Consider the following 12,902-nt stretch of genomic DNA (forward strand, 5'->3'; position numbering starts at 1 on the left):
TTTTAATTAATTTCTGTTTAGAATATTATTTGTCTACTTAGTGCTTCAATTCAGATATCTCCTCTCTTCTCAGTGTGAACCAGGCGTAAGGCTATTCTGAGTTTTGATACATGGCTGACATGAATAATAGGTTTTATTCTGAAGCAAAACTATATCTGTAATAATCAAAGAACTGAACTGAATTGTTTCATCTGGTGCAAAGAAAATGGTTTTAATATACAAGATGGAAAAGCAAGAAAGTACTATAGGACAAAGCTTTAAAAATTTGTAAGTCTTAAACTAGCAATTTCTTCTTGAAGTAATGTCTAGCTACTGAGCTGTTACATATTCTGGTGTTGGTTTCCAGATTTCTTGAGGAAACAGTTGTTTTGTATGAAGTACTCCGATATTCACTGGAGGGAAGAACTGAAGCCCAAGTCTTCAGGCTCAGTTACCAGGCTGATGCAGGCCCTGGCATTTGGTTTCTATTAGAATCACTCACAAGGACATGAAGGAAGAATGCTACTGTCAGTATAGGTTAAATGTAATAACAAACAAACAAAAGGCAGTGAGGGAAACATGGAAAAAACTGTGTAAGTTCTACTTTCTAGTTGTCCAAATGCAGTTAGGTTAGTGCTCCAGGTTGGTGTTAAAACTTTTGAAGACCTATCTTAACTGCTTTCAGACCATTCTTGATCGCTACACCCCTTCCTAACATGTGCTCTCCTCTTCCTTTAGCTTAAGATCTTCCTTAGAAATCTATTCTATTTTTCAGTTTTAGTAATGGATGATTTAATGTAGTTTTGAATGTTTGTAAGGTATTTCAAAGTGCAGTTAGCTTAGGATTTTACCAGGTAAATCATACCCATTATGTCATTAAAAACAAACAAAATACAACTCTATGGGCTTATTGCCTTCCTTTTCATAGAAGCCCAGAAATCTCAAATTGCTTGATTTTTCTTCTTGAAAACCAATTTCAGTGTGGAAATAAGAAACTTTTACTTAATATTGAAATGTTAACTATTTGTGCTTCGAATTCAGGAAGTAACATTAGCATTTAATATTACTAACTGAACTTCTATTTCTCTTAATCATTTTTGGATAGAGCATTTTAAATGGCACCAAATCTATTAGAAATAGTTCTAGAGAAAGAAGAAGTTCGATTCAGATGCAGACCTGAGCTGAGCTGAAGACAATATTGGAAATGCGAGAGTTCTCTTTTGGCTTTCTTTTCACCTCAAGTCATGGAGTACCTGTAGCTTAACTTTAGTGCAAGTAATTTGAAACTATTGTTTACCTTTCTGCTGGAAACAAGGTCTCCAACAGCAACAGATTAGACTAATCTGTACAGACCAATGCCTAAGAACCTTACTCTATTATCTGGCAAATACCTAAATGCACCTAATGTCTGCTATAATGGAACTTGTCTCAAGTGACGGAAGTCTGACAAAGCAATTTAAGAGGAGTGGAATAATAGCAGCAGCAGCTCTGGTATCCAGCTCTCAATTAGCAAGTGTTACTAGAGGAATGGCTTGCACTGTACCAGTTCTACATAGCATTGTGAGGAGCAAAAGTCAGATAACATGATTGTGTTATTTCTTTAATCTTGGCTTAGATTGTTCTTCCTAAAGTAAATACATCAACAAATTAAAGGAGAACCCTTAACTTCACATATATGCCGATTTTGACCACCTTGGGTCTAAACTGTGGCAAAGACTTTCTTGTATATGGTTAAATTTCTTTTCTATCTTAAAATATTATTCTGTACTTCACAGTCCTTGCTAATCTTGCCAATAATATGCAGCTTTCTGAATGACCTCAGTAGTACATGTAATACTGCTAGCTATCTGAGCACAGCTGGTCCTGGTAAGAATAGTGGATGAGACTGTCATAAGTGCATGTTGAAATCTGCTGCCGTTCCAGTTTTGTATGCTTTGTCTTGTGATGCTTCTGTTTATCTGCTTTTCAGAACTGTGATCAGAAAAACCTCAATCATCTTATTTCCTCATTTGACTTCAGGTTTGTGAAGCCAAAACTTCCTTTTCTTCTTCCAGCCATTTTGCATTGGCTCAAGAGCTCATTTGACCCTGTGACCCTGAGATGAGTTCTTACAATTACAAAGACAGTGAAAACATCCAGCAAGAAAGCTGGCTTGTGGTAAGACTTCCTCGTTCTGGTATTGGCAAGCTGTGATGTCAGCATTCGTCAACAGCTGTAATTTAGGTTAGTGATAAATTGATGAAGCTCTCCTAGAACTGATTGAAATGGTACTTAAACATGCTAGTAGTGCTTTCCTGAAATAGGGTCCTGTGCCAGTGACCATAATTGGGATGCTGGGCTGTGTAATTATTTGTTTGAAATTGACTTTCTTCTCTTTCTTGATGTCTCAAGCTTAAAAAACTTTTCTAGACATAAACTTCATTAGTGGCTGTTGCCGTCCAAAAAAGATGATCTGTGCTCATGGCCTGAAGGCATACCCAAATCACACAACAACTGCTTCCTAGGTTCTGTTGTAATATTATTACTTGCAGCATATGTGAGAGCATAGTTTGAAACATTCTTTAAATTACCAATATTAGATTTTTAAAGCCTACATTTATAACACTTTTGAACTTAGAATTTTGTATTGGCAGTTATTTGATGTACCAAGTCTGTGATTACAAACAGCAAGCTTGTACCCCAGCAAGCTCTATTACAATTTTCCTACTGGGTGTAAGTATGTCTGCGTTTTTCTCATTCAAAGTCTTGTATTGAAAATACTTCTAAAGCAACAAAACCCAGGGTGTTTTACAGTTCCACAGAAGAAGGATAATGCTGTGTTCTTATTGAAAGTAAATGAGGCCTCAAAACTTCACCCAAGCATTTCTATGGCTGGATTTAACAAAGAACTTTTTTACCAAACTTTGAAATTAAGGTAATTTCAAATAGTTGAGATTAATTCTCAGGGCTGACTAGTGATAAAAAAATAAAATAAAATCGAAGCTTCTTAGAAATTACTTGTAAGAAAATGTTTGTTATGATTTTTTGGCTAGAAGTGGTTTCTCTATTAGTTGTCAGGTTGATGCTTTTTATCACTTAATTTTATAGGATTTACTATTATGTAATTAGCTCATTATGTGGGGAGGTGCTGGGGCTGCTGAATATCTCCGGGGTGGGGAGGAGAGAGGAAGGGTTCTATCTGATTGCACCACAAAGGAACTTGGTGGGATCGTAATGGGCAAACAGTTGTCGGCAGGGATGGTAATCCGGGGTTGTGGAAGAGCCATCAGTTCCAGATTCCTTTCTGAGGAAATAGACCCCACACTTAGGTGAGGTGAAGGAGAAAGGGAGACAAAAGGTGGAAGACCTCTCCTTTCTTTTGGGTACCCAAATTAAACATATATTTATTGAATTTATAAGAAGGAAGAAACTTCTAAAAACTTGTTTTTGCAGGATGTTTATCCTCACTGAGGTAAGAATATAACAAAAAATGCTTAGGTATATAGAATCATTGAGGCTGGAAAAGACCTCCATGGTCACCTGGTCCAACCAGCAGCCAATACCACCATGCCCACTAAACCATGTCCCTTAGTGCCACTTCTACTCGTTTCTTGAACACTCAAGGATGGTGACTGCACACACATGGTTTTGGCCTAATTCTGGTATAATTGTCAATAATAGCAAACCGTCACGACATCATGTCTGTAAATTTACATCAACATAGTTATTGTATCTTGTTTAATACTTTCTTGTTCTTTACCAGTTGTTATTTTAATACGTTTATTGTGGTTGCTGTTTGTCCAAGTTGTCTAGAATCTTGCCTACATATAACCAATTTATGCTTAACATGTTAACTGAAAATAAATACTATACCCTTTAATGATATATTTCACGCTTTTAATACTTAGATTTACATTAACAACCACAGTGATGTTCAAAAACATCCTGGGATTCAGTTTGTGTGATTGATGCTGTTAAAGAAATTAAGAAGACAGCAAATCAAATATTCTGCATTAGAGGCTGTTGACTATTTATAAACTGCGCCTTAATCTTTCTTTTATTTTTTATTTATTTATTTATTTTTTTTGCCCCCAGATCAGGCCAGCATTTAAATTCATAAATACTGAAGCAGTTATTCAGTATTTCAAATATAGCTGAAAATGGTGGGCTACTTTTGCCCTCTTGTGGCTGGAGCATAGAATTACAGTTCTACATCTTAAGTTTGGGTGGTGTCTGCAATCACGAGGTAGGCTGTTTGTAGAATGCCTGCTGATTGCTAAATTGTAGTACAACGAAGATTTAGTTACAGAGTCTGTATGTGTGTATGAATGCTTGACCTTGTGTCTGCTTTTCAAAAACTCAGGATGGGCTCTGTTGAATTGAACCCAGTGGAAATTGGTAGGTTCTTAGTATTTTTGATAGTCTGAACATTTATTAGATATTAACTTCAGAATTCAGTTTGGGGCAACCTTTTACAGCCTTCTAAATCATTAAGGCTGCGTTCATGGGTATGTGATTACAGCACTACAAAATGCAGTCCATTTATAGCAGCAGAATTGTTTTATATCTGTGAAAGCATCAAGTAATTCTAAAAGAAACAAAAAATACCCCACCCTTACAATGGAACCATAGAACGACTTTGCTACAGTGTCTACTAATGTAATTCTTCTGTGACAACAAATGCAAACTTGAGAATGCAGATGTTTGGCATGCAAAAGGGCTGATGACCACCTGCTTTTTTTCTATAAAACTGTTTCATCGCATTAGAACGATAAGAAATGGCATTGTACTGCTTACATACTATACATCTGTTATGGTTTGACTTGCATTTCAATATGTTTAGTTGGGTTAAAAAATTAAAAATGTGGTTGTCGTCACTTCTATTTCTTTCTTGATTTGAATATTTCTAAATTACTGACTGGATAGGGATATATGTGTACTTCTCACTTCAAAGGTGGGACAACATCTCATTCAGTGCTACAGGATGTGGCTCACTGACAATATAATTGCAAATTGCTCTAATTCGTTTTGACAGGGAAAGGAAGTCAAAAGGAAACAGTCTAATGAGGCACCGTCACCACTCTTAAAATGCAGTTGTCTGGCTAAATGTTTTTGTGAAACTCAAGTAGGTTATGTAAAAAAGCTTTTCTTGTAGTTATTCTTGCTTAAGTGAGATTTTTTTTCCCCTCTTGATCATACACTGCTGGACAGTAAGGTCTATCACAAACAGCAGCTCTATTGGAGTGTTCTGGTCAGTGATTCCTAATGTTACCATCTAACCACAAGGTTATCATACTATCATAATTATTGTAACTTACTATTAATGTGCATTAACTTTCTCTGCAAGCATTAATAGATCTTTGTTTTATCAATGTTTCATTAATTGATCTGAGTTTTATCAATCCCTTGTCTGGATATTTATATTACTCTTTTCAAAAACAAGCAACTGAATCAATCCTAATATCTGAGTGCTTCGATCTTTTTTTGCGACAACGTGCCAAACTGTAGATATGGAGGATATATTAAGTTGTTTGAAAAGTAGGGCTGTCAGCAGTAACTGTTATTCCTAGCAGGGCCTTTCCTCTTTGGTTAGTGCAGTTCTGTAGAATTGCTGTAGAATTCTTTTGTAAATCTGCCATGAAGTGTTCTAGCTTTTTCTCTGAAATGCTGTTATGTATCTGTCATATAAACAGACTACAATTTCCATATGTGTCCACATTTTCATTTGTTTGTATATTTCCCTTAGTGGGAGTAGAATGAAGTGCTATTGACAGACTGCTTTCCAATCATCTTCCACAGCAGTTACACAACAGTAGGACTTTGGAATTCTTCCGGAAATGCTCCAATTGTTCTGTAATGGTATCTGTTAGTAGTCTCTCTGTTTTAATCACAAAAATCTTCAGAACGTTTTCTTTAGCCTTAATTACACTTAGCCGTTGGCCTCAAATAAGGAATGATGTCATCTTGAAGTGCTTGAACAAATTGCTCTCTTCTTGGTTGAAAGGGAAGAGGTTTAAGGCAGGTTATGCTCAGCCAGGGGTCCCTTAGTGTGCTGGGATTAGTTTCACAGACACGGCCACAGGATGCTGCAGATCGCTGAATTTCGGGATAGGCTGTTAAGTCACTCCCCCCCACCCAGGCACTTATTTCACTGCCGATGGAAAATGGCAAGATGTCTTTGTGGAAGGGATTGTGCTGCATTGAAGTTGAGATTAAAGGTAAACCCAAGAAACTTTTTCAAAGCATTACTTTATTTACAATTCTAGCGAGTATTCCAATGGCATCAGAGGAGGCTTCGTTTGCTGTTTTAATGGTTGGCTGAACTGAAATGCCGGTATTGCAGAAAAATATTTTGACTCGAAATAATGACTCAAATATTTCTAAAGAATAAAACATACCTCACTTAAGAATACAGTTGTTGGATTGCAATGTTTCAAGTTCAGTGGATTTTTTTCTCCAAAAGAAAAGTCACTCTTCCGTGCAATTTTTAATTTTCTTTGCATCACAAATCTACTTTTCTCTAAATAAGTAGTTTCATATAACACCTAATCCAATGTGACAGAAGACTGCTGCTGAAAGATGCAGTCCTGCTCTGCTCCCTCTTTTCTCCGAAAAGATCACGTGGCCACAGGATGAGGCAATTCAGCTTGCTTGTGTAACAGAGAGAAGTGAATTTGGTAGCAGGTCAGTTAGTTGAAAGATCTCAGAACTGAGCTGTCTGTCTGTGCCTTTATTATATTCATATGAATAACCAGATGCAAAACTAAACATGTGCAAAACTGAATAGAAATAGAGTTCACATTTGACTGCAGATCCTTCCTGCCAGCAGAGTAAGTTGTTGGCCTGTGTACTCTCTCCACAAGGAACTGTGAGGTCTGGGGAATGGTGATATTATACAAGGATTTGTATTCATGGATTGCTGGCAAACAGTTGTTTTGATAATGAGCAGAAGACATTTGTGTATAGTAAATAGTTTATTTCAATCGATTCCTTTTCATCTCTACATCTGATGCTAACTTGAGCCTTTGGGAATATAGAACTGGAAAAACTTCCTTGGTCATTAAGTGCAATTTCCTGTAGAAGACATTAAGTCATCCAGAAAGGTCACCAGACTATTCACTCTACTCTCTGAACTCTACAAACCTCAAAACATCCCCAAATACCTGAAGATAGACTTGAGGTATTTAAGAAGAAAGTTCAAGAATGAGAATGTGATAGAAAGTGATTGGGGGAAGATGTGGCTGCCTGCACCCTACAAGGAATTCAGTAAGGCTTAGCTTATTCAGCATGAAGGATGCTGAACTACAGGATTTGTTGTGAAGTGTTTGGATATAGAAGTGGTGGCCAAAGTGGTTTGCCAGTGTCAAAGCAAATGTAGCAGAATTCATGCATCCAATTCCACTTTCAAGTCCCACGTGGACGCAGCAGCAGCTAATCTGGAAGTGCCAATAAGTGCTTGGACGCAGCAGGAGGCAGTTGGCTGCTAGGATGGTGTGCTGTGCTCCTCTTTGCCCCCTCAGGGCACAAGCAGGCTCTTGGATGGACTTATTCTGGAGGATCTGGCCTCCACAGCCCATGCTGTTTTACGTGCCCAGTGATAATGTCTGGATGACCTTAGGAAGTAGATTGTGCGTCTCTAGAAAGAAGCAAATTAAAACCAAAACCCATTACCCCCAGGGGTCTCTTCCTGTCTTAGTAGGGGGCAGAGTCTTTCCTGACTCCAAATCTAATTATTGGTTTAGCCTCGAGCATGTGTGCAAGATGTTAAAACAGGCATATTTATGACTCTCTTTACGTTTCTGCATCTATAAAATGGGAATAGTAAGGCGGATCTTCCTTTCAGAACTCTTTTCTTTCTTCTTCATTAATATTGGCATATTTATCAAGACCCGGTGGTTTAAAAGAGAGAACCATTAATGGCAATAGATGCATTTAAATTAAATTTCAATTTCATCATCTGGGATCATACAGCTGATAATCTTTTGCTTGAGGTTAACCAGATCTTTTGAAACTATGGCATGTTACAATCTGGAAGACACTACCACAGTACAATTTTTGTGACTCCTGAACGCTTCTGGGAACATTGTTTTCACTCATTTTTTTCTGAATTAGTTCTTAAGGTTTGATACTGGATGGTCTTTAGCTGCCTGACACCAGTGGATATGTCCACAGGCATGGTGCATGCTTCCTGGCCTACAGCTGAGAGCTGAGCTCTTCTTAACTCCTTCCTTGTGCAGCCAAGGTCGGTCTCTCCTGGGAGAAAGATTTAAATGTTAGAAATACAAAAGATGGATGGAGGACACAGCTTCCAAATCTAAGGAGGCTTTATTGTTATTATTTTGCAACTGGTGGAAATAGTTGGTAGGAAAATCCTAACTATACAGCAGCACTCTTTGTTACTTGAGTTTCCATATTTTTCTAGGCCCAGCCGAGTTCCCACTGTCCCCTCCATCTGGGAACAGCTGCCCAGAAAGGAGGGGGAAAAAAAAAGGGTTCTTAGCTTTAAGCAAGACGCTTGAGGTTTGGTTGTAGTGGCAACCAAAACCAGCTGTAGAATGCATTATATTGATACCCATGACTTAGATATATTCTCCAACTGGTATGTTGTACTACGTTGAAACAGGAGACTGTTGTAAGGACAAAAGAGCCTGCAGGAAAGCAGTCCCCACAGTCACTTTTGTCCTTACATTAGCTAGCAGCATTTTAGAGAATCTAAGTGGAAATTTTAACTGTCATTTGATTCCCACCTCTTTTCTATCCTTTTCCACAAAACTTCTCAGTGGAAGTTACTCTAAATGCACACAAAGCAATAAAATGCTTCTGCATGCCGTCCCAAAAAGCAACGCAATCCTTCTGTGTGCAGTCACTGCATTCACGTTGGTAAGCTGGCCGTGACAGCTCTTAGGATAAATGTTTTTCAGATGTGGTGTTTTGTTATTAGCTTAAGCTGAGGTAATGGAAGGGGGGGGCGTGCAGGCTGACTTGTGGCCGGTGATATTTTTGCTTTGTGCTTCTGTTTGAACCCTTGGTTAGTAAGACTTGTTCCTTCTGCTCTCTGTGTAAAGTGCCAGAGCCATCCGCGGAATGTTACCCTTCCCTTTTCCAGAACACCAACCTGCGGGGAAAATGGGCATCCCAAGTAAGCATCATCTGCTCCAAGAGCTTTAACAGGGCTACGGCCAAATCTTGAATTTGTGCTAAAATATGCTTAATGGCAGGAGTCCCACTTCTGCTCATGATATAATGAAGAGCTGTGTCTGCCAGGGGCTCCTGAGCCTGTTTTCATGGCAACTGGCAGAGAAGGGCTGCCTGAGAGCAGTTGGAGTCTTCCTGTATTGTCGTTGCTGGTGTTCGCAAGAATCGGAAAACTTATGACATGTTTAGAAGTAGTTTAAAAATGGCCACTTGGCAGCGTTTCCTTTCACCCTGAGTGGGCTTTTTGAGATTGTGCATTGCTTTAATCTGAACTGTGATATGCTATTTTGCACTGTGTTTTTTTTTTTTTTTTTCTTTTTTTTTCTCTCTCTATTCAGTTGTCGTGGTTTTTTGTCTAATATTAATGATAGCAGCAGTATGTACCTGGATGTAAAATCTTCCAAAATAATGGCGACTGGGGTTACTGAAGGGAAGACTCTCAGCTACCTGGTTGCTGCTTGTAGCCACCTGAGCAGCTGTTGTCTCTTCTGAGCTCAGTGCTGTGCTTCTGCACTTTGCTGGCGGCTGAGGCTTCGCCCCCTACGTGACTCCGAATGCTTCGTGCAGAGCAGCCCGGCGCTGAGGCTGTCCGGCCGCGCTGCCCCGCGTAGCGCCTCGCGTCTCACGTTAGGGAGAAACGCGCGACCCCGCGCGGAGGGCGGCGCGCGCTCCCGCGGGCGGGGCCGGGCCGGGGGCGGGGAACGGGCGCGCGTGCCCGCCGAGACGCAGCCCCCCGGGCCGGCGGCGCGCATGCACGCGGCCGCTCTCCGCCACGCCGCCGCCGCGCTGCCCGCGCTCCGCGGCCGCCGCTGCGGACCATGGCCCCGGGGCGGGAGCTCGGCGCCTTCCTCCTCGCGCTCCTCGCCTGCTGCGGGGGACGGCGGCTCGCGGAGGCGGCCGGAGGGCCCGGCGGCAGGAGGGGGGCGGCGGCCGACGCCTGCGGAGGGCGGGTGAGTAGCGCCGGGCTCGGTCCCGCTGCGGCTCAGGTGGGGCGGTGCTGCCGTGAGGGGTGCCGCGGAGCCGGCGGTGCGGCTGCTGCGGGGCTCTGCGCCGGGTCCGCGGCCGGGAGGAACCGCGGCGTTCCCGGCGGGGACGCGGAGTGGGACTTTCCCTCCGTCCGTGGCGGGGACGTGCAGGTGATAAACGTTCTGTTACGAGGCTTTGCTTTTCGTTCCCGCTTCTGTTGCGTTTTGCTGTCAGACTCTTCGTTGCTTTCTTCTCCGTTTCTTTTTTGCTACTTTTAACTAAGTTTTGAAGTTCTCCCCGACTCCCAAGCGCGGCTGCCGGTTCCGTTGCGGCGCGGCGGTGCGGGAGCGCGGCAGGGAGCGCTGCTTTCCATCGCCGCCCCTTTCTGTCGGCTGTCGCTGCGGGTTTCCGCGGTGTCACATCAGCGCTTTGAGGGCACTCCGCGGCGCTCACGGTCGTAGGGCAGCGCGCAGGGAGGCGAAAGCGCTGGGAAACGTCCGAAGAAAAGCAGCTCAGGACTCAGCTCCGTGCCGCACGGCGCTGCTGGAGCTGTAAGAGATGGGGACGCGGTGCCGCTGCTCGTCCCGTGCCCCCGGGCGCGCCGCTGTCTCAGCGAACTGTGGAGAGCTGCGGGAGCCGCGGCAGCGCCCTGCTGGGTTCAGCCAATGGGCGCCTTGTGGCTGTGGAATCTCGGCGTGCCACAGTGCCACAGTCTGCTTCATGTCTCTCAGATTAGTAGCATTTAAAAAAAAAAAAAAATTGTTTTAATCGCACACAGCAAGTGTAACATTTTAATTTCTTAAATATTTGTAGTGGTTTCTGCTTTTATTATATTTTCAGCTTTGTTTTCGCATTTCCATGGGCCGTTCATTCGGTGCCTGGTAGGAGCATTTGGTGATCGTGCCGCGGTGCCTTTCTGGAATCCCGGCCTTGGTGCTGTCACCCCCAGCCCTGGCAGAGGAACGACTGCGGGATGGTCCCGGTTGTGTCAGCTGGGGGTCAATTGGCCGGTTGTGTGAGCTGTGAGCGGAGCCGCCGTGCTGGTACATGACTGATGGCCCCTCTAACACATTGTCTGCTCGGGAGCAAGGCTGCCTTTGAAGTGGGGCCCTGTAGGAAGTAAAGAGACTATTTGCTCTATTAAAATTCCTCGGTATTTCCTCTGTTTAACCACAGGCCACTTCCCCTCTGCCACTCTAAACACTGCGGGGACACTGACTGATTGAAAAGACAGAAGCCCTGCAGCGATTGTGTCCTATTCAAACAGATACCCTTATTGCAGGGTGCTTGTGAGCGGTGTCTAATTAACCTGAATTAAGGACATGGACAAATCTGAACGTTTTATATGGAGAAAGGCATGCGGTGAATATGTCTGGTATACATTATAGAAAGCAGTTCAATTAAGGTAGTTCTCAAAGGCATGAATTATCTAGGGAGAAAAAGAGAAACTCAGGGTTTGTTTTTTCTTTGTTTTTTTTTTTTTAACTTAATTTGGAGAGTTGGGTGCTGTTGCTGCATACACACTGGATATTTTCCTGTGCTAAAAGCCTGATGTGTGGTGGTGTCCTCTGTGCTCCTTTTTTGTTTGTGTGTTGTTTTTGGAAATCAGCACCAAGTTCCATCATGGTACATTTACACTAATAACTCCCTTTTGTTTTTTGGGTTTTTTTTTTTCCTCTCTACAAAACGTAGTTTTGTTTTCCTCGGTGTTATGTGGCACTAAAAGCTGGAGTTGGTGATGGCATGGGCTGGGCTCTGGTTACGAGATTATGAGAGGAAGCATTTGATGGTTTGATTCATAGCTCCTGAAATTACTGTTAACAGTTAAGATTTTCAAAATGAAGTTAAGTATGATTTTTACAACTTACATCAAACACGTGCCTGTGCTTATTGCTTTCTCTGGTAATACTTTGGTATTGGTGTTGCGCGCTCAACACGTGTCTGTAGCACTAAAGCAGTTGGTACTTTGCTGAGTAATTTGGAGAGCACTGATAAGAAATAGAGGTGGTTTCAGTGCACCCAGGATTCTTGAACATGGATTGGCTTTGCTAAGCCAGAGATTTCTTTCACTGATGTTTAATGGCTGTAATGTATTCCTACACTTAGCGGTATTCCAGATTGAGATAGAACGTTTGCTTAAAGCAGGATAGTATTGCAGAGTAGCTTTCCATATGGATGGTCCCACCACATCATATGCATACCTTTATCCAGAAAAAAATAAACCAGAGCTGGGCCTCTCTTCGTCTTGAGAAAGTATGTCCACATGGGGAGCTATTCTGGAAAAGTATCCTCTGATTGTTTTTCATCCTAGTAACAAGCTGTGAGGCAAGACAGAGTTGGCTGTGATATTGATTTGAATATATTTCAGTTGCATTTATTCAGTGTTAAACACTTGAGCAACTTTAGTCTCAACTTCTTTTGTAGGTTCTAATGGGAGTATACAGATGGGTAACCTTTTTTTCTCTGTCTAATTCCTTTGAAAATCGTGGCACTGAACCATGTTCAGTAGTGTAAAGCTCAAAATTAATGAGACTGTAGGATGTGAGAGAATAAAAGCAGAATTTTAGTGAACTTCTTTCCCCTCCGCCCTCCAGTTAGCAGAGTCCTACCTTTCTTTGCTCTGCTGATCATAGCTTAGCAACCACTGGGGCTCTCTGTTCCTCTGAAGCCTCCCCTTACACTCTCCATGTCATCATCTGTGTACCATGCTTAAGGAGCTTTTCCTTCCCATTTTGTAGCGAGGACTCTGAAGATCCCTATTTCCTATCATTCTATTACCAGGA

General features: G+C 42.0%; 1 protein-coding gene across 3 annotated transcripts in view; it reads left to right on the top strand.

The window, feature by feature from the left end:
- Nucleotides 1–12,902, top strand: part of IL17RD (interleukin 17 receptor D) — a 57,797-nt gene that overhangs the window by 9,142 nt on the left and 35,753 nt on the right. The window contains exons 1-2 of one of the 3 annotated variants that reach the window (XM_042880292.1): nucleotides 3,888–4,356; nucleotides 8,729–8,838. The exons of the other annotated variants lie outside the window; for them this stretch is intronic. Coding sequence (XP_042736226.1) covers nucleotides 4,287–4,356; nucleotides 8,729–8,838 — 180 coding nt within the window. The 5' untranslated portion in view covers nucleotides 3,888–4,286. Of the gene's footprint in view, nucleotides 1–3,887; nucleotides 4,357–8,728; nucleotides 8,839–12,902 lie in introns of those variants that run through there. 3 annotated transcript variants of the gene reach the window in all.

The sequence above is a fragment of the Lagopus leucura genome, unplaced genomic scaffold (genome assembly GCF_019238085.1).
Source record: "Lagopus leucura isolate 7727_CA_CO unplaced genomic scaffold, USGS_WTPT01 Super-Scaffold_100026, whole genome shotgun sequence".
NCBI classification, from domain to species: Eukaryota; Metazoa; Chordata; class Aves; order Galliformes; family Phasianidae; genus Lagopus; species Lagopus leucura.